This window comes from Aspergillus nidulans, chromosome VIII, assembly GCF_000011425.1.
Source record: "Aspergillus nidulans FGSC A4 chromosome VIII".
NCBI classification, from domain to species: Eukaryota; Fungi; Ascomycota; class Eurotiomycetes; order Eurotiales; family Aspergillaceae; genus Aspergillus; species Aspergillus nidulans.
Window position 1 is genome coordinate 1,722,212 of NC_066264.1, and position 23,887 is coordinate 1,746,098.

General features: G+C 49.0%; 8 protein-coding genes across 8 annotated transcripts, besides 1 other annotated feature; 4 read left to right on the forward strand and 4 right to left on the reverse strand.

Moving 5' to 3' along the window:
• Positions 1 to 23,887: part of a sequence feature (contig 1.15 1752..178329(-1)) that runs on past both edges of the window.
• ANIA_01022 (uncharacterized protein) lies at positions 9 to 1,250 on the reverse strand. The gene is made up of 3 exons (XM_050613253.1): positions 648 to 1,250; positions 524 to 579; positions 9 to 470 (listed from the first exon to the last, which is right to left on the reverse strand). Exons 1-3 carry the CDS (start codon positions 1,088 to 1,090, stop codon positions 124 to 126), a joined length of 846 nt encoding a protein of 281 aa, XP_050469082.1. The 5' UTR covers positions 1,091 to 1,250; the 3' UTR covers positions 9 to 123.
• On the forward strand, positions 1,667 to 2,865 carry ANIA_01021 (phospholipase D regulator; the record flags this gene model as incomplete). Its single annotated transcript, XM_653533.1, has 2 exons — positions 1,667 to 1,940; positions 2,009 to 2,865. 2 exons carry the CDS (start codon positions 1,667 to 1,669, stop codon positions 2,863 to 2,865), a joined length of 1,131 nt encoding a protein of 376 aa, XP_658625.1.
• On the reverse strand, positions 3,324 to 3,857 carry ANIA_01020 (cupin domain-containing protein; the record flags this gene model as incomplete). The annotated part of the gene is made up of 1 exon (XM_050613254.1): positions 3,324 to 3,857. The coding sequence occupies one exon, from the start codon at positions 3,855 to 3,857 to the stop codon at positions 3,324 to 3,326; it is 534 nt and encodes a 177-aa protein (XP_050469083.1).
• Positions 4,486 to 7,737, forward strand: culA (cullin CDC53). Its single transcript, XM_050613255.1, has 7 exons — positions 4,486 to 4,700; positions 4,769 to 4,865; positions 4,947 to 5,016; positions 5,089 to 5,105; positions 5,171 to 5,238; positions 5,319 to 7,219; positions 7,285 to 7,737. Exons 2-7 carry the CDS (start codon positions 4,816 to 4,818, stop codon positions 7,471 to 7,473), a joined length of 2,295 nt encoding a protein of 764 aa, XP_050469084.1. The 5' UTR covers positions 4,486 to 4,700; positions 4,769 to 4,815; the 3' UTR covers positions 7,474 to 7,737.
• Positions 8,144 to 11,258, reverse strand: ANIA_01018 (putative Avl9 protein; the record flags this gene model as incomplete). The annotated part of the gene is made up of 10 exons (XM_653530.1): positions 8,144 to 9,616; positions 9,672 to 9,809; positions 9,864 to 9,904; positions 9,959 to 10,130; positions 10,188 to 10,267; positions 10,320 to 10,383; positions 10,439 to 10,466; positions 10,595 to 10,837; positions 10,899 to 11,003; positions 11,197 to 11,258. 10 exons carry the CDS (start codon positions 11,256 to 11,258, stop codon positions 8,144 to 8,146), a joined length of 2,406 nt encoding a protein of 801 aa, XP_658622.1.
• sakA (mitogen-activated protein kinase hogA) lies at positions 11,535 to 13,697 on the reverse strand. Its single transcript, XM_653529.2, has 9 exons — positions 13,518 to 13,697; positions 13,409 to 13,456; positions 13,167 to 13,296; positions 13,061 to 13,104; positions 12,897 to 12,996; positions 12,487 to 12,843; positions 12,300 to 12,420; positions 12,058 to 12,241; positions 11,535 to 11,998 (listed from the first exon to the last, which is right to left on the reverse strand). The coding sequence occupies exons 1-9, from the start codon at positions 13,571 to 13,573 to the stop codon at positions 11,899 to 11,901; spliced, it is 1,140 nt and encodes a 379-aa protein (XP_658621.1). The 5' UTR covers positions 13,574 to 13,697; the 3' UTR covers positions 11,535 to 11,898.
• gpaB (guanine nucleotide-binding protein subunit alpha ganB) lies at positions 17,729 to 19,099 on the forward strand (the record flags this gene model as incomplete). The annotated part of the gene is made up of 6 exons (XM_653528.1): positions 17,729 to 17,855; positions 17,944 to 18,289; positions 18,341 to 18,469; positions 18,523 to 18,652; positions 18,702 to 18,940; positions 19,000 to 19,099. 6 exons carry the CDS (start codon positions 17,729 to 17,731, stop codon positions 19,097 to 19,099), a joined length of 1,071 nt encoding a protein of 356 aa, XP_658620.1.
• glpV (glycogen phosphorylase) lies at positions 20,332 to 23,830 on the forward strand. The gene is made up of 8 exons (XM_653527.2): positions 20,332 to 20,680; positions 20,751 to 20,763; positions 20,835 to 20,870; positions 20,924 to 20,985; positions 21,038 to 21,141; positions 21,192 to 21,269; positions 21,320 to 23,085; positions 23,183 to 23,830. The coding sequence occupies exons 1-8, from the start codon at positions 20,508 to 20,510 to the stop codon at positions 23,588 to 23,590; spliced, it is 2,640 nt and encodes an 879-aa protein (XP_658619.2). The 5' UTR covers positions 20,332 to 20,507; the 3' UTR covers positions 23,591 to 23,830.

A 23,887-nucleotide genomic window follows, 5' to 3' on the forward strand; every position in this document is an offset into this window, starting at 1 on the left:
ATTATTATAGCGAGTCATGATTGTCTATGTTATTGTTGGCTAGTTTACATTGCTGAAATTCCATCGTGCACCGGTATATAAATCTTAGAGAATCATCCATGTTCTCGATAGTTAAGCAATTCGTCATTGTTGCTTCTTTTCAGTCGTCTTCTCGCTATCTTTCCCTGGTTGAGTCGAGTGTGGCTGCTTGAGCTGCTCGGAGACTTGTGCGATGGCTCGTTCAGCTTCCAATGCAAGTCCGGGTGCATCAAGGATTGTCGCAAGCTTCTTTGCATCTTTCATGCGAAGCAATATCTTGTCATCACTTTTCTCAACATCCTCCACCATTTCCTCGACTGGGTCTTCGCGATCCGACTCCTCTAGCGTGCGCGAGACGCGCTTCGCGTATAGTTCCACGAGTCCAGAGTATGATATTGGCTTTAATAAATCCTTCTCGACAAGGAACTGCAGATGTCTAGAGCCGTTCAGAGCTTGCCAATAGTGAGTATATATTGCCGGTACGAAGAGGGTAGGAAATGCCAACCTCGCCAGTGCGACCAGCCTCTGTAAACGAGATAGAAGAACGGGATATTAGGTATTCTGCATGCGTTTGTGATTAGCAGTTCAACCATCAGAGCAAGAGCACAGTTCGACCATGCAAAACATACAAGGGGATGAGCCCAATTGGCGCTGTAAAGGGCGCTGCAATCAAGCTCCACCACATCCTTCGTTTATGTAACTCCTGTCGCTCCTTTGAGAGCTTGTGTAGCATGGGAATAAGTTTCTCCTCCTTAATCGCATTGCCTGGGAACAAGACTTCCACTTTATTCGACCCATGTGACTCGTCAATTCGACGTTGAAAGTTAAGCGACGGGATGCTTTTCAGTCCCCATTCTTCATAAGGTATGCGTTGCTGGACTCGATTTCCCCACGATACCACCCACGTTTTCCAGCCTTTATCAGCCTCTTCCCATTTCGCCCAGGTTTCCGCAGCCTTGTCCGTGACTCGGTCTAGGATAGACCGCTCCTTCGAAACATCCTTGCGCAAGAGTCGGGCATAGATCAGGGCTCTTCGAGTGGAGATTGGGACCACAAATAATCGCATGGCCATAGCGCAATTCCCAAATCCGGTCCCTTGAGAGCACAGTTCGCTGTTACTTGATCACGGGCGGAGGGGAGCGATAACTAGCGATGGACGACCGGGGGTAAGAGATAAAGGCAAGCCTTGGAGCCACTCATACCTTTGCCTGTCCCTAGATCGTTGGGAAAAGAGACGATGATATGACGATGATTGAAATGTTGTCGGGCCTCGAATGGGAGTACGTCATGGAATCCGAGCCACCCAGCCACAAGGGCAGCCGGAAACTGCGGGATAATCTCCGAGGCGAACCAAATCTTCCAAGAATGTCTCACGATATTCCCATTCAGGTCCTTTCTAATTACTGACCGTCCCCATTGTTCATTTTGCCTCCACTCCCGCCTCTGTCTATTCTTTCCTGGCCCTCTCGCCGTCCAGATTAGATATCCGCGAGCTTCACAGCGAGTGAGCTCAGCTGGCGGAAACGTGCTCCTAGAGCCCCTTAGCCACAAGGGGTACGAGGAGATGCAGCTCTGGAGCCAATTCCACTGCGGCAATCCCTCACAGCTCAGCCTCCCCTCGCTCTAAGGCACATTGAGCCTCAGGGCCATGGCCCAGGATGTGGGCGAAGTTCGAGTCCAGCCTCCCAACGCCAGCCTACACCCTGACGATGCCTTGACAGAGAAATCGTCAGTCGCAGAATGGTCTTCATCGCCTCTGAAGCATTCTCCCGGCGGACACATTAGCGATAACCCTCCCATGGAAGCCTCGCGCGCAGAGTCGACGGACCAAACAGCGGGATTGCCGCAAATAACGGGGGACGAGGTGGCGGAAAATGCTGGACCCAGTCAAGCATGGGGTCGCAAACTGCGGACATTGCCGGGTAAACAAGTCCCTCTCAGAGTGCACGAGACAGGAGGAAACTGAAATGCTGATTTGTCTTGCATCTAGCCTGGATTCGATCTTTGGAATACCCAGTTGATGATATTGAAGCCACCGCCACTTCTCGACTCCTGCCGTCGCAGCCGAACGAGGCCGTAGTCGCGCAGCATAACCACTCACCATATTCGACGTCGAAACCGGGTTTAGGTGCAGATCGTGGGCATAGTATGGATGGAGAGCCGGCGCGCGAATCACGGTGGAAGAGTTTTTCCAAGACTATAGCCTACCCTCGAGAACCGGGCTTAGAGGAGAAGCTTGTAACGCCAGAATGGCTGCACGAAAACCATGGCAATTATGCATTGCCGTGGCGGGGCCAGCTTGAGCCCGACGAAGACACAGAAGATCCGCTTAAGAAGAAGCGGCGACGCGAAATGTGGTTCAAACGCTTTCACAATACCCTTCTGCAAAGCCCGATTGTACCATTGGTCATTCGGTTGACGGTGTGGTCTTTTTCTTTAACAGCTCTGGCGCTTGGAGGCTCTATTCAGCGACTTTCGAGCGACTTTCCACGTCCTCAAGGGCCCTCGGCCTTGATGGCAATTATTGTCGACGCTGTTGCGTTGGTTTACCTTGTCTACATCACCTGGGATGAGTACACAGCCAAACCGCTGGGACTCCGCTCCCCCGCTGCTAAAGCACGACTCATTCTTTTAGATATTTTCTTTATTGTTTTCGATTCGGCCAATCTCAGTCTGGCTTTCGAGTCCTTATCAAGTGCAGAAGGCGCTTGCACTTACGCGGAAATAAACCAGACTTTGGTCCCAAAAAACGACAATATTTGCAGGCGTCAGGTAGCTTTAGCCTCTGTTCTACTAATTGCGCTCATAGCCTGGCTTGTCACCTTCTCGATCAGTGTTCTCAGGTAAGTGTCAACGCTTTCTCATATTGACTTCGAAGACGCTAATCGCGCTTCATGTGGAAAGACTTGTTGAACGAGTATCAACAAAATAGACGATAACCACCACCCTGGAGTTGTCATTGTTTGGGCTTGGCTCTTTCTCAAGAGTCTTCTCGCCTTTTTTCACTTCTTTTCTACACTATCCAGTATCTATGGCTGGCTCCATGTGCTTGATAATTTCTTGACCGTATGCTTATTTCTTGCCTAACACCGCTACGCAGCTTGCGTCTTTCTTATTTTTGATTATGAACGGCCTTTTATTTTTTTTTTGGATACAACCCTACGAGTGGTTTTGGTGGTATGAGGATGAAGGGTACATATATTATTAATACCCTACGGCGCCCTACGGCGTTGGAACTATGGATGATAATATGGCTCAATATCAAACCATTTGCTCAAAGAGAAGCATCGAGTAATACGCTCGACTTATCCTTTCAGCGCAGGTCCATCTTTCCCATAAAGCGGATCCGCTTGAAACCATTCTAAGCTTTCAATATTTCGAAGATTGTGTTCTTCCCCCGGTCGCCCATAGCACATATCCCAAGACTTACCCCGTGGGTAAGCGCCGACCATCATGAATGGCCTCTGAGCTTCATCGGTCTCAGAGAGCAGCCGGTGGCCCACACCAGCTGGAACTATAATCAGATCCCCCTCAGAGACCTCCGGTTCAAATCGATCGGGGTTCCCTTCGCCCCCAAAGCAGAGTTTTGCAGACCCGGAAACCACGCCCAGGACCTCGTGGCTAGTCGAGTGGAAGTGTGTCTGGGGGTACATGGAGTATGTCCATCTTGCGGAGACTTCACCGATTTTGTCTAAATGTTTCGACAATTCCTCTGCCGAGGCACTGAAAGCTTGATGGTAAATAATGAGCGGCTTGTGTTGAATGGAGGTATTTGGGATGCGCTCCCACTGGGGTATCTGTCGAGAGGTGACTTGAATCTCTGATGATGGCCTAATCATTGTGTATAGTGATTTGGACGGTGCAGTGCTTGGTTTGTTATTCCGCTGGGATTCGAGCGCTGGTGTTATATTGCTAGGGGTCACGTTACGTCATAGGGTTTTTACTCTGGAGTATACTCCATATCCAAGGTTGCTTTGAAAGAGCCTCATCCCTTCCAAAGCTAGCTCTCCATCTAGTTCCAAAAAAGTATCATGCAAGTACCGTTCTAAAGATATGCGTTCCAACCATAGCTAAGGTGTCACTGTCATCGAATCTATCATCTTATCTCTTACGTGAATTCCAGGCAACAAGATCTCTGTTCTGACTGATCACAAGCACTGAAGCCTGGATCCGTTACGCAAAAGAGCCCCTTGGTTCAACGCCACGAGTGACTGAATCTCCAGCAGTGATCAAATGGTAAAATGTGATGCCTGGATGGTAGAGAGCAGGTGTTATTTAAGAGAGTTCGCATATAAAATGGCTTAGAAGAGTCAAAGGGAAAGAAAAGTCTCTCTGAGACTCGATAGTAATGAGCCTGACCGCCTACCCAATAGTTCAGGATTGCCCCCACATCATTAATCCCCAGTCACTCATCATCATCCCAAGTGATCCAACGCCACGGCCTGGTCGCGTCAGTCTTTATCCTCGATACTTTTCTGGCTTTTTCTCCCAACCTTGCCCCTGCCTCATACTCTGGAAGCCGGCTTATAGAAATCTTCTCCTATTCGTTTGGTCTGCTTTTGCGCAACGTCCTTCTCTCGACTGCCTTCCAGCCGCCCACCGCTCTGAAGGGTAAGAGGGACGGAGAGGTCTCGCGATCAGCATCATTTATCCGGCTTCTCCCTAATCATTCGTTCGCTTTGGTAAGCTCCCTGACGTTAATATTGTCTCCGTGTCTTGACAGCAGCTCCAGTGCTGACGCTTGAACAAGTTTCCGCCTGTTTTCTCATTCGGCGGGCTACCATTCCGCGGAACAGCATGGCGCCTCTAATGCCCCAGGCCCCCCACAAGGATGACTTGGAAGAAACGTGAGTGCACCTGGCTACTCGCTATTGTTCTGTGGAACCGTCGTTTTTGGCATTCCATCAGAGCTCGGCTGACCGTTGCAGATGGGTATTCCTAGAGAACGGCATCAACAATGTCATGGTCAAACTGGAGGACGGGGTGGACATGAAGAACGTACGTGGCTCATCACTGTTTATGTGCCTCTAGCCTTAGAATGCAGCTTGCTAACTTCTGGTGTTGCTCTAGTACATGGCCCTATACACGTACGTCTGCCTGACGGACCGAACCACCTAGAACTCATCGTCGTCCATGGCTAACATTGAGACAGAGCGGTCCACAACTTCTGCACCTCTCACAAAGCTGTCAGCGGTCAAGCCATACAAGCACAGCGTGGTGGTGCGTATTTTTTCCCTTCCCATTTCCAGATTCCTCATGATAAATACATCCGCACAGTGACAGCTGACCGTCAATTTTAGCACACTTGCTCGGAGAGGAGCTTTATCGGAAACTTGGAGAATACTTGTCGCGCCATCTTGAGTGGGTCCACGGAGAATCGATGGGTCATACGGATGAAGCTCTACTTTCATTTTATATTCGGGAATGGCAAAGGTATACGACCGCTGCCAAATATATAAACCATCTCTTCAGATACCTGAACCGCCACTGGGTCAAGCGAGAAATCGATGAAGGGAAAAAGAACGTATATGATGTGTATACTCAACACTTGGTAAAGTGGAAGGAGGATTTCTTCCTCAAGGTGCATGAAAAGGTCATGGGCGCGGTTCTTAAGCTTGTCGAAAAGCAACGGAATGGGGAGACCATTGAGCAATCGCGGATTAAGAGCATTGTTGATTCATTTGTCTCTCTCGGACTTGATGAAACTGACCCCACGAAGTCCACCCTTGAAATTTACCGCTATTACTTCCAACGGCCTTTCCTCGAAGCTACCAGGATCTATTATGAGGATGAGTCGCGTCAGTTTGTGGCGGACAACAGCGTTGTGGAGTACATGAAGAAAGCAGAAATCCGTCTCGAAGAGGAGAAAGCACGTGTTGGACTCTATTTGAACAACGATATTTCAAAAGATCTAACCAGCACCTGTTTGGATGTACTTGTCACTGCGCACTCGGAGCTCCTCCGTGACGAATTCCAACCGCTGCTCGACAACGAACGTCAAGATGATCTCGCCCGGATGTACCGGCTTTTGTCACGAATCAAAGATGGGCTGGACCCTCTTCGCACAAAATTCGAAGCACACGTAAGGAGGGCTGGTTTGTCTGCAGTTGAGAAGGTTGCTGCTGAAGGTGACTCCTTCGAGCCCAAGATGTACGTCGATGCATTGCTGTCGGTGCACACCAGATACCACAGTCTCGTCAAGGAAGCTTTCAATGGCGAGTCCGAATTTGTCCGCTCGCTTGACAACGCTTGTCGCGAGTTTGTAAATCGCAACAAGATCTGCAAGTCCGGGTCTACGAAGACACCAGAATTACTAGCCAAGTACACGGATTCTCTGCTGAAGAGGGGATCAAAAGCTGCGGAGGAGTCAGAGCTGGAGGAGATGTTGGTACAGATCATGACCGTCTTCAAGTACATTGAAGACAAGGATGTCTTCCAAAAATTCTACTCCAAGATGCTTGCTAAGCGACTAGTCCATGTGAGCTCAGTATCTGATGACGCCGAGACTAGCATGATCAGCAAACTCAAGGAGGCGTGTGGTTTTGAGTACACGAACAAGTTGCAGCGGATGTTCCAGGATATCCAGATTTCAAAGGATCTGAACTCAAGCTACAAGGACTGGCTTGAGAAATCTTTCTTGGATGATGATGACCGAAAGAAGCTTGTGGACTCGCACTTCCAAATTCTCGGGACCGGTTTCTGGCCACTCACGGCCCCTTCAACTTCTTTCCTTGCTCCGCCTGAAATTGTCAAAACTTCTGAGCGTTTTCAGAAGTTCTATTGCGATAAGCATAACGGTCGAAAGCTAACCTGGCTCTGGCAGCTGTGTAAGGGCGAGCTCAAGGCCAATTACATCAAGAACACCAAGGTCCCATACACTTTCCTTGTGTCTACGTACCAAATGGGCATCCTCCTTCTCTTCAACGAGAGCGACACGTTGACATACTCTGATATACAAAAGGCCACTACTCTCACACCTGAAATCCTTGATCCAAACCTGAGCATTTTCTTAAAGGCCAAGGTCCTTAACATTAGTCCTGAAGGATCTAAACCCGGGCCAGACTCGACCTTCTCCCTGAACTACAACTTCAAAAATAAGAAGATCAAGGTCAATCTCAACATCCAAATTAGGTCCGAGCAGAAGGTCGAGACGGATGACACACATAAGACAATCGAGGAAGACCGCAAGCTCTTGCTCCAGGTATGTCTTCTTGCCTTGTCTACCCAAGTGATTGTACTATACTTACTTACTATCCTTTGTAACAGTCCGCAATCGTCAGAATCATGAAATCCAGGAAGAAGATGAAGCACGTACAGCTTGTGCAGGAAGTAATTCACCAGGTCAAATCACGCTTCCCCCCCCAAGTACCCGACATCAAGAAGAACATCGAAGCATTGATGGAGAAGGATTACATCGAGCGTCTGGACGGCGATGAAATCGCTTACATTGCATGATTTTCTTCTCTCAAATCTACTTTACTTATTCATCATATCTCTATTCCAATTTCTTCCTTTAGGCGTTTCCTCTTTGCGAGACCATGGATTCATCAGCCAGTATCATGTCCCTGTTAGCACCACTTCCTTGTCTTCTGTCTACAACTACTCTTCCCAACTCTGCAAGCTAGCCGACTGCGACCTCCACCTGCCATTTTCTACTTAGACTAAGAGAATGAGTTACCTTCGTCGTGATATAGATAAGATATGCTGCAGTGTGTTTGATAAAGTACGCTTGACCAATCTTTCGCTATGGTCGTTTCGCTTGGCCCTGAGACTCGATTTCAGCTATTTCCTTAAGAGTACGTGGACACATTTGTGTCGTCATCGTAATAGCTAAAGTCTTCCCAGCTTGTCATACAAAAAGTCTCGAGCATAGAGTCTAGAACTCGGCCCTCGAGCAAAACGTCGGATAAAAGTTGGTATCTAAATAAGCAGACAGGTAAATAGGCTAAGGGGAGGTATTTGCGGTAGTTAATCGCCTAAAATAATGCTGACAATTGCGCCAGCCTGACTTGATACATGTTTCGTCAAAAGCTGTACGCAACGTACGAGGTGCGCTATATGGGTGGGTAAGTGGGTATGTAGGTTTACACAAAATTAGTGCAGATTAGACTCGTTATTATCTTGTTCACTTTAATGGCGGCTCGTTTTCGTTTGTGGATTTCGAGGACTGCACTACTACTTTCTCGGACTCCGACCCGGGGAGGTTTGCACGTGGTTCTAATTCGATAGAATCTAGCGCAGCTGCTGGCTGTTGTGGCGGTGGTGTTCGTGTGCCGTCGCTTGGTACATTGTTGACCGTGGTATCTTTTCGCTCAGCGACGTCTGCTTCCGTTTTAGGGTGAATGTCAAGTTTTCGTTCACCTTTGTACTGCTCTGCTGAAGTTTCCGGAATATCATCCCCTAGAATAGACTCCTCCCTTGAGAGCGGTGACTTTGGGTAAACAGTCTCATGATCATCACCATCACGGCTGATAGCACCGACGTTGAAATCTAGGCTCTCGCGCTTGAAGAAAAGATTACTCAATCGCTTCCTTCTACTTCCGCTGCGTGAAATGGTGGAGGACGCTTCGCTGCGAAATGACTGGAACGACTGCCGTCTGTCTTTATCTGTGTTCGTGTTCGTGGTGTCAATGGACTCTGTGGTGCTTGCCAAGGTCGGAGTGGACGGAGAAGTCACAGCAGCACTCGCGGTTGGGGAAGACGAAGCTGACTTTTTCTCCTGCCACTCCTTTCTTTTCTCAGAGGCCCATGTACCCCAAGAACTGAAGTATGCGCCTGCCTTCTGGCCAACGGCGCTGACGGAGGCTTGGGCCTGCGTCATATCTACGGCGGGTACAGCGACTTTGCGGTTTGGGAACCACGACGAGGCGCTGGTGCTCGAGTTTGAGGTGGAGTCGGAGTGTGAGGTTGGAAGAGTAGAGGACCGGTCCAGGGATGGACGCGGTGACTGGGTTGCTGCCTTTTCTTCATTCCGTTTGCGCTGTGCTTCACGCATGGCCTCGATGTCCGCCCAGAAGCTGTTGAATGCAGCGGAAACTTTCTTCTGGCCTGTAGAAAGATGTCGATTGAGGGCTTCACGGCCTTCACGCACTTTTTCGTCGAGGTGGAGGTCCGCGACTTGCTGAGAAATTCGTCTTTGAACATCATCGATTGTGAGGCCGCCAGCAGAGGGATGTCGAGGCTCAGCGACAGAGAATAAAAGCGCGTCCGAGGTAAGGCGTTGAAACAAAGCGTAGTTGGAAGTAGTTCTCCAATGAGCTAAGAACTCTTGGTTGAACTCTAGCGCTGGGTCCCCCTCGATGTTATAAGAGTCTAACTGCGCTCGGTTACGGCGGCTCGGTTCACCAGTCAGGTAGGAGTTGAGTTCTTCATGATACTTCATGCATGATAGTAATGCCAGAAGGTACTCCTCGAATTGAAGCCTTATAAACTCTTCCGAACCCATGTACCCATGCGTTTTGGGTTGGTTGGGATGTGCTTCGTCCCATGTATCGTTCACAATCTGAGTAATGGCATCGATCCAGCGTCGATCCGCAACGGATAGGGTCAGTGCGTTTCGTAAAGAAGATGACGTGATATTAATCGTATCTTCGTCGAGCTGGTGAAAGTGGTCTTCTTAGAGCAGGTTTTGTGAATGTGCAGGACTTTCTTACATTAATCAAGATATCGCTATAGCGATCTTTCTGCTGCAGTAGCAAAGAATTCGTAGAACCAACAACGTAAGATTTTGTTCCATCATCTGCCAGTAGATCCAGCTGCTGCAGAGGTGTGTACGGTCCAAACATACTTCCCTAAGGCAATGTGAGATTAATCTATACTCGGAGGGACACATAATGTGCGCATACCTTTCCAAAAATCTGCAACGGGAGGCCCATATATGCCAGCACTGCTAGTATCAGTACAAAGACTCATGACAGAAATTATGTGCGCATCATCATACAAGAGCTCCTATCGCTGGTTTTGAGAGAAGTCGGTTTCTTAACGGTCTGCGCATATGTATCAAAGGAAGGGTCGGCGCAATCTTGAAGGTGGTTCATGAGCCCCGGGATCAAAGAGACGAGCGAAAACTGGATCATGCATAGCCGTTCGCATCTTGAGCCGAAGAAAAGCATCTATTCCGTGGTAATTGATAAGCATGGAGAGACAGCAAAGAAGTAAAAATAGACTACCTTTGGTTGCAAAAGTAATGCCTTGAATAGAACGAGGGTCTGGTATTTGTAATCGTGGATCATTTCTCGTAGAGAAAGACCTGGTGCATGTCAGTAGCTGGTCGGTGCCGGTTAGGTTCGATCGAGTCTCACCAAGGGTTTGGTCTTTGAAACCTTCATCTTTTTGCAGACTAATCACCAAACCTTCCCGGAATTTCTAACAAGAGTGCGTTAGCAACAAATAACTAAGCGACAATTCTTAGGATTCCAACCTTTAAAATATCGAGATCCGAAAAGTCCCTATTTGGACCTCTTAACATCAGCAAGCATCCCAAGGCACATAGAGCTCCCTCCACATTTTTTATGTTTATCCTTATCTCCATCCACAACCAGGTCCGAGGTAAGACAACCGTGACTGGCAGACTTACCGCTGCGCAAACCATGCCGAGGTGACGACAGAAAGTTTCTCCCTCAGTTGTCCAAGACACTTTGGATTTTCCGTCACCACAACGACCGCCTTCTGTACGGTAGACCTCGTCACATCCGGTGGTTTGTAAATAAGAGCATTTGAGTCAATTTGCCGCGAACAGGCAATGCCGAAGAGTGATGTCGGGGGCTCGGTGTCGGTGCCTCTGCGGCGGAGGGTAAAGTAGGAGAATTCCTCAGTTGACCTAGCAGCGCCCATACATATCAGCCATAATATCCGTACCAAAGGATAGCCCTGAGCCGTACATATGCGCTCCATCTGAAAGCGCCATGAACGGCAGTAGTGACCAGTCATTCTCGGCCGCAGGGTCGGTCCCTTCTGGTCCAATGCATAGTTCGATCTCCGGGCCCCTGTACAATTCACTGCGTCAGTACTGGTTGACAGTAAGATTTGGTTTTTACAAAGTACATGCTAGCCTTTCGGCTAAGTCGCATCGACGAAGAGAGCTCCAACACCTGAAAGCGGAGACAGAAAACGAGCTCAATCCCGGCCGGGATTGCTGATGATTGATCACCAGATTCTTTGCTCGGCGAAGCCACTCACCTAGCATGGTGGAAGTCGATGACCAGGACAATAGGATCTTTGTAAACCCGGGTGTGCGACATGGTGTTGCATCCAGCAAAAGACCAAGGTGAGACCGGCTCCAGTGGTGATTCCAGGGGATCCTCCCTGCTAGAACAAAGGAAGGACTGGGAAGGCGTCCGCTTAAATCAGACAAACAGACGACGACAAATGCAAACAAAAAAGAATTCGAGAAAAGACAAGGAGAGCGAGTGGTTGTAGGCGATCGGTTTCTTTTGGTGGGCGGTGACAATTACCTCGTCGGGAGGGACCCCGCAGCGACCCCTGAGTAGGTATGGATGAGTGTAATATCTGGAGTACGATGTCTGAGCAAAGATGTATTGCATTTATATATATCTCGTTCGTAGGACAGATCTGGCAACCTCAAAGGGCACGTGCAAAAGAGCTAACAAATTGCCCTCAAACCATCACTTACCAACCAAGCAATAGGTAATGGCCATGTAGTGTAATTCAAGGTCATTCAGCAGGACAAGGGTGGATTAGACTTTAATAAAGACACATCGCGCATGACATAAATATAATCGTTCATAAATAAAACATATAGCCACATCACAGCTCTCGCGCCCAGTCTACATGCCAGAGATAGAGGAAAAAAGGAAAAAAAGCCCACGATATCGTGCTTATACTGCTACCAGCGCCGCATCCACGCGATTCATTAGGGCTTTATTGGAAACCTTGCTGGTTGAGCCCGGCTCCCTCGACAAGGGCGGGGTTGATGTCGCCGCCCTGATCGATGTTGTGGAAGTCCAGAATCTCCGAATACCTGAGTGCCGAGTTAGTTCAAGAATCCTAATAGATGTTGATAAACAGAATGCAACCCACATCATGATTTTCCACGTGTCCACGGGCAAGTCGGCGTCATTGAAAGACCAATCGAATTTCTCCTCCGCTACCGGCTCATCTGTCTCATCGTGGTATGGCGCTAGGTATGGGGCCGCGAGCGCCGCTTCAGCGCTGATTCGGTCCTTCGGGTTGTAAACGAGCATTGCTTTAAGAAGGTTGATAGCTATTTTCCGTTAGAGGCCACCATCAAGCATATATGAATACAAAAGCGGGACACGTACTGTTTTTATAATCTTCATCCTCTTCGGGTTTCTTGTCGGGATGCACGAGCGCCAGGAACTTCGGCAATTTCGCCAAATCTTGAGGCTCCCGCTTTGGTAGCGACTTGACGAACCGCAGAGTCTGTTTGTGAGAAGTCTATTAGCGCGCGATTCCAAAATCAAAAGATGGCAGGGAGCTGTTTCTCACGTTTTCACTGCAAATGGTCTGAATTACATCATCTGGAGGAGTTCCGAGAAGCTCTGTGATGATGGAAAACTGGTTGACATGGTCTTTCCCGGGGAACAATGGCGCTCCCAGCAACATCTCAGCGAAAATGCACGCTGCGCTCCAAACATCCACCTTTGCATCATATTTCTGCCATGTGAGCATGATTTCTGGCGCACGGTAGTACCTGGTCGAAACATATCCTGTCATCTGAGGATCTTGAATGCGCGCGAGTCCGAAATCGCAGATCTTAAGATCACAATTTTCGTTGATGAGGATATTGCTGGGTTTGAGATCGCGATGCACGACCCCTGCCGAGTGGACATATTTAAGTCCTCGCTGGTCAAGTTAGCTTGAAAACTGGTTGCCGCAGACGCCGTATTAGAACGCACCATAATCTGATATAAGAAGTATTGTATAAACTGCTTCTCCAACGGCCTGGAGGAGATGAGTCTATGCAAATCGGTACCCAGAAGCTCCGTGACGAAATAGCTGTAACCTAAGTCAGAATGCATTCCAGGACGGAGTTAACGCGGGTATCACGGGGCGGGCGCACATGTCCTCAAGAGGAGAAATGAAGATATCGCTCAAGCTGATGATCTACTAGTCATTAATATCATGATAGCCACATGCAAGACAGATAACTTCGAACGAGGACTGACGTTTTCGTGTCGCAGGTGCTTCAGAAGCTTCAGTTCGCGATAAGTCCTCTTGGAAAGAACCGGCGTGCTGAAAGGCTTCATAATTTTCTTAACAGCAACCGGCTGTGCGGTCAATTGATCCCTCGCGGAGCTATAAAGATTGGAGAGACATATCAGTATGAGGTGCAGTCCAAGCGGGGAAAGGCATAACCAAGGCTATCCTGGGCGATGCGCCGTTGTGAGGGGAGGGGTCAGAGCCATACCAGACCAGTCCAAAAGCACCCATTCCTACGGGTTGCAAGTCTGTATATCTGCAGTCGGTCATGTAAGCACGAGCCGCGGATTCCCATGCGCGCTCAAGAGAAATCATACCTGCTGGTGATCTCGAAGGTCGTGCCGAAAATCTGGGCACGTACAAATTCCGCCATTTTGATCGAGAGTGAGCCGGGGACCAGGCGCGGGCGCGGTAAAAAGATTCTGTTGTCTTTGGCTGCGGAACTTGACGGTCCTGCTTGCAAGATGAGTGAGAGGTGAGGGGTGGAAGAAAAAAAGAGAATGGAGGAGAGTGGGATAAGATAGAGAAGACAGTCGTGAAATGACGAGGGGAGGAGCCGGTGGTGCACTGGTGGCGGCGCGACCAAGCCGAATGAATGGTGTGTGGGGAACTAGGACAGGACGAGTGCCTCCTACTTAAGTTTAGTTTGCTGTGCTAGTAGCAAGTTTCCGATCCTTGAAGGGACAGAAAAAAATAATGACGTGCGACTTGAGATACCACAGCAAGCTGGAGAAAGGAATAGACCGCACGCACTTGGGCAGGCCGCGAGTTGCCAACACCGCAGACTACATTGGGGGACCTTGCAATCGCACCTACACCTGGCACACATTGGCCGGAAGATGTTTCCAAGCCTCCAATTACAGCTTACTAACATCGTCTTGCAAGAATTCAGTCTCTTGTCCAACATTCAATATGACATCCACTAGTGCATCGGTCAACAAGTGGCCTCCATCGTCAGACATCCCCTTCTCCGATGATGCTCCTGCTAGAAGCTGATCTTGTGCAGTCATCCTCGGTAGATTTACTAGATCTACAATTTTTTTTGGATCTTGGCCGACAGCAAGTTTTGCCAAAGGGCTGGAAATCAGGAAGTTCTAGGCTCCATGCTACTAGTGCGGGCGTGTCCTGGTGGAGAGTCCCAGAGACGAGAGAAGTAGACTACGTCATAGACGGTCGACCTCCGGACCCTCTTGCACCTTCGGCTTCAAACAACAACACAGGTGCGCATTGACATTATTGGAGGGCCAGAAGAGAGTCATAACTATCGTACCAAAATTCTCGAATCTTAGAATTATGCGGTGGAGTTCGTCTACGTATTGCACCTGACAGGCCGATATACACCACATACCACGTTGATTCAATTTTGGGCAATCTACTATGACAGCACAGACGTTCACCGCCTGCAGAACTATATATAGTGGCATCACAAACATCGCAGAACTGGCTGGTTTATTATTTATTCTTCTGCGAGTTTCAAGGGTTCAGCTGCATTCTTTAAGCAGATACTGCTGTGACACGTTCAGGCATAAATTTAGCTGTCGAGGTATAACCTGCTGCCTTGCGTCTCGGACGCTTTACCGCTCCAACGCCGCTCGAATGCTACTGATCTTTGGTCTGTGGACGATAACAGACAACTACGGGTCATGGTTTCATTGCTTCTCCCGAATCAATTAATTGTACCTGAGAATATTCAAGCGTACTGTAGCTATTTGATGTATGTTTGATGCGACAGATCAGCCGTCGTCGATGTACTCATCCTCTGCTGCTCGCAGAGAGCAACGGAAATCCAAGGATAGAGGACTAAGGTAAAAGGCCAGTCGTACTGCTTGCACAGCCTTCCATTTTTATTAGTCTCGAGATGGCTCTGTATGTTCGGCATGGAATGGACCTCGACGAAGCTCATTGAATTCCCCATCGGCCAGACGTCTAGTGGTCATAGAGGCAAGGGACATGGTACTCCTCCAGCTGGGCAATTCGCGCAATCCATACCAAAGCCGTCGCGTGCTACATCATGGCAAGACGTATGGACGCGCACATTCATATAGGAAGTTCGATCTTGCGAAGCCCGAAACCATAAAGATGCCTTATAGTGAGACACTGACAAATAAACCTGATGCTATTAGCAAGCACCAAACAGATGCAGTAGCCAATTTTATGGCTGTAACACAGCCTCAAGGTCATGATCCGCTTTGCTCTGATCCGCACGGGTTATCTGGAATAGCTTGTCTCTTTCGCCTCAAAATCCTTGGTTTAGATACGAGACTGGCGCATTTGCGCACTCCGAATCCTATCTGGGTTTCGGATCGTCCCCTGAGCTCCTCGCTCCGTCTAGGAGGAGCGGAACGCAGTTAGCTTCCAGGCCAAAATAGTAAATCTCTCAGGGCGGAGTAGGAGGTCCCTGAAAATCCTTAGCATTGTTAATCGCCCGCTATTAAGAACTTCGTATGTCTCTGAGCCTCTCAGCGCAGTTCACCTGGTGAAAACGCTATTAAGCGCTATTAGCCGAGGCTCTATCGCCTTGCTGAGGAGAAAGATGAGGTATAAAGGTCTTCCACTCGCAGATCAGTCAGGCGCAATGTGAACTATAACCATCCTCCCTCCAACGTGATAGGCATGAGCACGGGCACCTGGAGGTCGGAGCCCAGCCTCATTAACTCTGGTGGCGTTGGCTAGGCTGGGCAGAGCCATTTCGCCGAAAAGACTCGAAAGGGGAAAGTCAAACGGACCAGTCTGCCCCGCCAGAATCATTCGGGCTCGAGTTGTCCTGTCAGGCACCAGCTTGGTAAGACTTCCGAGTCCTGCAGGCTTCAAGGCGTCGGTATATACGAGTTTCGCCCGTGGCCCAGCTTCCCTGGGGGCAATATGTCGCTGAGATGTTGCACAGCCATCATGTGTTTTGAGTTGACGTCACGTGTCATTTTTTGTACCACGGGGAGGCCCAAGGGTGCCTAAACGGGGCGCATTGGTTGGCGGAAGGATCGGTTTGTGACAGCTGTAACTTGGATCTTGAAAATCGGAGCTTGCCGCGCTTCTGGCGGGAACGAATGGTGAGCGGAAGGTCGGAGGTCCAATGTAATCAAATGCGAACACATGGTGGTGAGAGCGCGCTGTAAGACGAGCCTGGAAGGCTCGTCGAGTCCTGACTTAGGGAACGTATATATTAGCGATCATAACACGCACAGAGCGGGAGACAAAAGCCATGAGGCATGTGTAACGAAGAATATCGAAAAACAGTCACACCAGCCGCCGTCGAAAGGATCAGGATCCCACAGCCCTGGAGGACACTGTTATTAATGCTTAGCTACAGAGTACAGCCATGAATCTAGGAACTGATGTCACAGGTATCCGATTCCAGGCGAATTTATCTGAGATCATCATGGATTCTTGTCGGCAATCACTACCAAGGCGCTCCTATTTGCGGCTAACTGTGCTGGTCCACATACCATCCCACAGATCGAGATGGGCCATGGGCCTGTAACCTGTTAACCAGGCATCTGTCTAGTTTACTTTACCCCAGGGTACAAAATTACGTATGGGATACGGGATCCTCCAGCTCAACTCCACCGCACCCACGGTCAACTGAGAAGATGACGAACACTCACTTCCTCAAGAAGTCAATGCGATCAGACTATAAAAACTTAGGGTGACAATGTTCATTAAAAAATAGTGCAAAATAGTAATAGTGCTTCTGATCCTACCGTTCTACGACGTCAAGTCGCCTCACCAATAGCTGTCTTAGATTCGGTGCGGGAGAGCAAGGCAGATTATCTCATTTTTAGTGCTTGGGTTTAATCTCAATCTTTCAACCAGAATTAGGATGATTATTATGTCTCGTACACAACGTGTCCAACTTCAACAATAAGACTAACCTAATTGTAAGTATTACCTGCATATCGCCGTGCTGGTTTTCTGCCTCGCCCTCGAACCTCGCTGGTGGGAATCGCGACTTGCTTACATTATCTGACTCTCGAGATCCGCGCCCCCAGCCGACTCCCACATCATCCCCCGATCGCCCTCTGCTACCCTTTTTAGCGTCGGCTCGTCGCTCTCTCACGCCTTCTTGCTCCGCAATCTGTATCCTGTCACCCCTCACCCCATTCGACCGGCCCTGGCGAGACGTAGCTCTTCCACAGCTGGACTTCGCTCGCAGCTCTTCTCCGTCCTCTCCCTAGTCTCATCACCTGCGCCGCAACCCGTCACCCCCGTCTCGGCAGCCTGCAGTCGCTGCTCAGACCTTCGTCCGATCCCTAATCCTCCCCGTATTCCTGTCCCTGAGACTCTACCATCGGTTCCGATACCCCCCGCAGGCATCATCAGTTCTTACGACGCTGCCGTTGCTTCATCTGCGTCGGTCATTGCCCCTCATCGCGTGTATACCTCCCAGCGATCATCTCGGGCTGTGAAAGTAGCCGGTTTCCCGACGAACCTTTGACTTAACTGGCCTTGACGTCTTTTCACGGGCTGACGGCGCTTGCTCGGCGAACAGCGTATGGTTCCACCGGACGCTGTCGAAGGCAGTATCTAGAAAATGGGGTCGTGTTTCAGTTCAGAATCAGCAGGAGATGTGGAACAGAAGAAGAGAAGCCAGGCAATCGACCGGAAACTAGAAGAGGACTCAAGGCGTCTACGGCGAGAGTGCAAGATCCTGCTACTCGGTACGCTACAGGTCCCTTCATTTTCCCGGCAATCGGCCTGCGATAGGTCGCAAGGTCTTCTCAAAAGCTAACCTGCCCTTCTTGATAGGATCTGGAGAAAGCGGTAAATCAACGATTGTGAAGCAGATGAAAATCATTCATCAGAACGGATATACGGTCGAAGAGCTGGCGCTGTATCGACTCACAGTCTACAAAAATCTCCTTGAATGCGCGAAAGCTTTAATAGGAGCCTACCACCAGTTTAACCTCGAACCTACAAGCCAGAAAGTCCGCGACAATATCGAGTTTCTCGCCAATTACAACATTGACCCAGATCCCAATATACCTCTAGATCCCGCGGTAGGGGATGCCATAACCTATATCTGGAATGATCCGTGCACATCAACAGCACTAGAAAGACAGAATGAGTTCTACTTGATGGATTCGGCGCCTTAGTGAGGATTCCTCGAGCTTGTCCTTGTATAAGCATGCTGAACAAGTTTTAGTTTCTTTGAGGAAGCGAAGCGCATAACGTCACCAGATTATATACCAAACGTTAATGATGTGCTGCGCGCAAGAACCAAGACGACGGGTATCTATGAGACACGCTTTACGATGGGCCAATTAAGCATTCAGTAAGGAATTCCCCTGCCGGGAGTTATTGATCACTACTAATAATTTGCTACAGCATGTTTGATGTTGGCGGCCAGCGCAGCGAGAGGAAAAAGTGGATTCACTGCTTCGAAAATGTCACGTCTATTATCTTCTGCGTGGCATTAAGCGAATACGATCAAGTACTATTGGAAGAGGGAAACCAGGTAGGTTGCGCCCTCAACAGTGTTTTGGCTCACGCTAAACTTCTGGCAGAACCGAATGATGGAGAGTCTGGTACTCTTTGACTCCGTCGTCAACTCTCGATGGTTCATGCGAACAAGTATCATCCTTTTCCTGAACAAGGTGGATCTTTTCCGACAAAAGTTACCTCGCTCCCCGTTGAGCAACTACTTTCCAGATTACTCAGGGGGCAACGATGTGAACCGAGCCGCGAAATATCTCCTCTGGAGGTTTAATCAGGTCAACAGGGCGCACCTGAACTTATACCCTCAGTAAGTCTTACGCGAATGACCTTTCCCCAATTCCTGGATAATCTAATAATCTGGAAAAGCTTGACACAAGCTACCGATACAACGAATATCCGACTAGTATTTGCCGCCGTAAAGGAGACCATTCTGCAAAATGCTTTGAAAGACTCGGGGATCCTGTAAACGACAACTGAGTCGCCTTAGCCTCATTGAGCCCGACATGGCTCCATCATACCGAACGAAACCACACACCTGCGTCCATTCCACATTTCACCCTGATGGCTTCATGCTCACATTTGATTCCTCTCTTTTTTCCTTGTTCTATTCCCCTTCCTACGTTTTTTGGCGGAGAGTTTTCGGCGTAACGGCATTGATGTTTTTCAATTACCCATTTCTTTGGCGCCGGGTTGGGTCATGTTCATTCGTACTTCTAGCATGGTGGTTCCCTTTCCTCTGCCTGTCTCCTAATTCCCCACCTTAATCATTCTGAGATCGGGCGGGTGCGTGATTAAAGCTGTTTGTCTGCATCGTTTAGTTATTGACACGAGCTACTGCCTTTTGTCTCTTATGTCTTGTGGTACATGAGCATTATACTGTGATCTAAAAAGTTGCAGACCGCGGCACTATACTTTGCATATATCATGCGTGAGGGCTTCTGATATCCAGTCTCTTGTGCCCTGGGATTGTTTTTCTTGTGTTCTCTTATCCATACGTTCGACCTCCAATGGTCAATGTCTTTTGTATCATGTCCTTGGATAGGGGTTTCTTGAAATATACTTCTCGAATTGTAGTTCTGCGATAATATAGGTACTTGTCTTATTATTCCAAGGTAGGTTCCAACTGGTGCTGACTGCGTAACCTTGAGAGTATATTAGCTGACTAGATTGACTGACCGAAAGCGGGCGAATAAAACCAAGGCAGTGGCGCCGATAAGGCAGGTTCCGGCAGGTATTCGAGATCAAACCATATGCCAGTGCCGGAGTGGTCAGATTAGTATAGTCGCATATAGCGGCTGCGTCATATCAGTAAAATGGCATATATTCTTGACCACGAGTTGAACACAAGGACAGTGCCATGTGAGCTGTCTCTCCGTAAATAATAGCCCCCAGAGCGTCCATAGTCGCTCGATCAGTGGCCCAGAGCACTGACAACTGCTCCTCCGCAGTGGAGAGCAAGTCTAGACCCTCAGCTAACTTCTGCGGCCCAGACAGCTTGGACCAGTCCACGGTTCTGGGATGTAGAAACCGTGTTGAGCTCATCTGCATCGCTGCGGCCCAGGTGCCCGTGCTGCAATACCCCTCATGCAGTGATTCGATGATTTCCAGGTTCTAATCCCAGCATACCCGTCACGGGGTACAAAGACCAGGCCATAGCTCCTCACCATAGCCCCTCCCTTACCCTCTACCATCCTCCTCCAATTTTATTCATTGATTGAGAATACTCGTTCCATTGTTGAAGCTCGCTATATCGTGCTCATTTGCATCTCTAGCTACTGCGCAGCTTTCTTTGTTTTCAACGCCCACTATCAAGTCTCGACCCGGCAGCCCAGCTATATTCAGACGCAGCGCGCAAACGTCTAATTATCGGCACCATGTCTGAGGGACGTCACGAAAGAAGACCCTCCGTTGGAGCCCCGGTTTCGGATCTTAAAGGACCAATTGGCCCTGGATTCAGTCGGCCTAAGCACAAACGCAACTACACTGGCTTTGGGAAGGCAGAGATCAGGAGTGTTGAAGCCAGTATCCCTGAAGCATTAAGAGAGGCGTAAGTGAAATGAATATTGGCTCTTTTGTCTACCAAGTGACTGGCATGACTAACTTGGTTTGTCATCTAGATGGAGGAAACATGTAAGCTACGAGCACACTCCAATAAAACTTTCCATACATTTTCGGCGAATGACAAGACTAACTTAGGGTAGTCTGTATCTGGTTTTACAAACAAAGAAGAATTCGAGGTATGTCAGCTGCTTGTATGCTGATACAGCCTCGTGACCTGTGTTCTCAAAAGCATGAACTCGTACGCCACGTCGAAACCACGCTGGCACGCTCGCTGTACAATTGTGATGAACTGTATGTCCCTTGCCTCTTCTTCTCTCGTGATTTGAACTCTGACCAGACTTAGTGCTGCATACTCTGGAACTGCTCTGGCTTTCCGAGACCGGTTGATCATTGAATGGAACAAAACCCAACAGAGGCAAACTTTAAACGACCAGAAACGGGTCTACTGTAATACAGAACGGCTGACTTTATGGATTCTACGCTGACAAAATAAATAGATCTGTCACTCGAATTCCTGATGGGCAGAACCCTCGATAACGCGATGCTCAATGTAGGCATGAAGGACGTTGCGAGAGGTAGGAGCCGAGTATTTACTGTGGAAACTCTATTGCTAAGCCATGCACAGAGGGTCTGAGCGATCTGGGTTTCCGTATTGAGGACGTGGTTAGCCAGGAGCACGACGCCGCCCTTGGTAATGGTGGTCTGGGACGTCTGGCAGCATGCCTTCTCGACAGCCTCGCAACTCTCAACTACCCTGCCTGGGGTTATGGACTGCGTTATAGATACGGAATCTTCAAGCAGGAGATTGTAGACGGATACCAAGTTGAAATTCCTGATTACTGGCTTGATTTCAATCCATGGGAGTTTCCTCGACATGAGATTACCGTCGACATCCAATTCTACGGCTGGGTGAGGACCTATGAGGATGAGAACGGGAAGACTGTGCACTCATGGCAGGACGGTGAAACGGTGCAAGCTGTGGCGTATGATGTCCCAATTCCAGGATACGGCACGCGTACCACAAATAATCTACGTCTTTGGTCAAGCAAAGCAGCTAGCGGCGAATTCGACTTTCAGAAGTTCAATGCCGGTGACTATGAAAGTGCAGTAGCAGATCAGCAACGCGCTGAAACAATTTCCGCCGTCCTTTACCCGAATGATAATCTGGACAGGGGCAAAGAGCTGCGGCTAAAGCAACAGTACTTTTGGTGCGCAGCCTCCCTTCACGACATTGTAAGAAGGTTTAAGAAGACAGGTCGTCCATGGAGCGAGTTCTCGGATCAGGTTGCCATTCAGCTCAATGATACTCATCCAACATTGGCTATTGTCGAACTGCATCGCATCCTCATTGATATTGAAGGCCTTGATTGGGATGTATCCTGGGAGATCGTGACCAACACATTCGGCTACACTAACCATACCGTCTTACCAGAAGCTCTCGAGAAGTGGTCGGTGCCCCTACTGCAAAACCTCCTTCCACGTCACATGCAACTCATCTTCGAGATCAACCTGTACTTCTTGCAATTCGTGGAGAAGAAATTTCCCGATGACCGCGAGATTCTCTCGAGAGTGTCTATAATTGAGGAGTCTCATCCGAAGATGGTCAGAATGGCCCATGTTGCGGTCATTGGCTCCCACAAAGTCAACGGCGTCGCCGAGTTGCACTCGGACCTTATCCAGTCCACTATATTCAGAGATTTTGTCGCGATCTACGGCCCAGACAAGTTTACGAATGTCACCAACGGGGTAACCCCACGCCGCTGGCTCCATCAGGCAAACCCTAGGCTGTCCGACCTAATTGCCTCCAAGCTTGGAGGCTACGATTTCTTGACCGACCTAACTCTCCTAGACCAGCTAGAAGATTACGCAGACGATAAGGATTTCCAGAGAGAATGGGTAGAGATCAAGACCTCGAACAAGCTCCGGCTTGCTAAGCACATCAAGGAAACGACCGGATATAGTGTGAACCCAAACTCTCTGTTCGACGTCCAGGTGAAACGCATCCACGAGTACAAACGCCAACAACTCAACATCTTTGGTGTCATCAACCGCTACCTGAAGATAAAGTCCATGTCTGGTGAGGAGAAGAAGAAGGTCCAGCCTCGCGTCTCCATCTTCGGCGGCAAAGCGGCCCCAGGTTACTGGATGGCTAAAACAATAATCCACCTCATAAACGAGGTTTCAGTAGTTGTTAACAATGATCCAGATGTTGGAGATCTTCTGAAAGTTATCTTCATCGAAGACTACAATGTCAGCAAGGCGGAGATCATATGCCCGGCCTCCGACATCAGCGAGCACATCTCTACGGCTGGCACCGAGGCAAGCGGCACAAGTAACATGAAATTCGTCCTCAATGGAGGTCTCATCATTGGCACCTGCGATGGAGCTAACGTAGGTTCTCCTTTTCCTCCTCTCCAAGCCCAGACATCCCATCCTAGCCCTAACTGATCAGCCCCGACACCTGCATAACTAACCACTCAACCGATAGATCGAAATTACCCGCGAAATCGGCGAACAAAACATCTTTCTCTTTGGAAATCTCGCCGAAGACGTTGAAGAAATCCGGCACAAACATATGTACAGCGGCTTCACTCTCGATCCGCAACTCGCCCGTGTTTTTGATGCTATTCGCTCCGGCACATTCGGCGAAGCGTCGCACTACTCTGCTCTTCTCGCTTCCATTGCCGAGCATGGCGACTACTATCTTGTCTCGGACGACTTCAATTCGTACATCAAGACGCAGGAGATGGTAGACGAGGCGTTCAAGGATCGCGAGGAGTGGGTAAGCAAGAGCATAACCAGCGTAGCGAGGATGGGGTTCTTCTCCACGGATCGAGTTATCAATGAGTATGCGGAGAGTATCTGGAATATTGAGCCGTTGCCTGTTAGGGATTAACTTCTCCCCGGGCTGGGATTGCTGATAATCGGGTGGGCCTTGTATGATTTTCTGAATTTCGTTCTGACCCATATGATCTGCGGGCCGGCTTAATGTGAGTACTATTGTCTGGCTCTTCGCGGGTCTTCAGAGCTGTTACATCTTTATCCATTGAGCAGTCACCAGAGTTATAGCTTTGGTAGAACTAGCTTACAAGAGGCAGTTGAGCCCTTGTTCCAGGAAGTTGTGCTTCAGATACAGTAACCGAATAGAAATTATCTGTCTAAGATGCGATGTGATACCACCACGCACATTCTC

Coding starts and splice junctions, on each gene's coding strand:
- glpV (XM_653527.2), top strand. CDS start 20,508: ATGTCTGAGGGACGTCACGAAAGAAGACCCTCCGTTGGAGCCCCGGTT. Junction 20,871..20,923: donor CAAACAAAGAAGAATTCGAG/GTATGTCAGCTG, acceptor TGTTCTCAAAAG/CATGAACTCGTACGCCACGT. Junction 21,270..21,319: donor CATGAAGGACGTTGCGAGAG/GTAGGAGCCGAG, acceptor AGCCATGCACAG/AGGGTCTGAGCGATCTGGGT.
- ANIA_01022 (XM_050613253.1), bottom strand. CDS start 1,090: ATGGCCATGCGATTATTTGTGGTCCCAATCTCCACTCGAAGAGCCCTG. Junction 580..647: donor CCAATTGGGCTCATCCCCTT/GTATGTTTTGCA, acceptor AAACGCATGCAG/AATACCTAATATCCCGTTCT. Junction 471..523: donor AGGCTGGTCGCACTGGCGAG/GTTGGCATTTCC, acceptor ACTATTGGCAAG/CTCTGAACGGCTCTAGACAT.
- culA (XM_050613255.1), top strand. CDS start 4,816: ATGGCGCCTCTAATGCCCCAGGCCCCCCACAAGGATGACTTGGAAGAA. Junction 4,866..4,946: donor AAGGATGACTTGGAAGAAAC/GTGAGTGCACCT, acceptor TGACCGTTGCAG/ATGGGTATTCCTAGAGAACG. Junction 5,239..5,318: donor CATACAAGCACAGCGTGGTG/GTGCGTATTTTT, acceptor CGTCAATTTTAG/CACACTTGCTCGGAGAGGAG.
- sakA (XM_653529.2), bottom strand. CDS start 13,573: ATGGCGGAATTTGTACGTGCCCAGATTTTCGGCACGACCTTCGAGATC. Junction 12,421..12,486: donor AGACCATTTGCAGTGAAAAC/GTGAGAAACAGC, acceptor TCTCACAAACAG/ACTCTGCGGTTCGTCAAGTC. Junction 11,999..12,057: donor GACACGTGGAAAATCATGAT/GTGGGTTGCATT, acceptor CTCGGCACTCAG/GTATTCGGAGATTCTGGACT.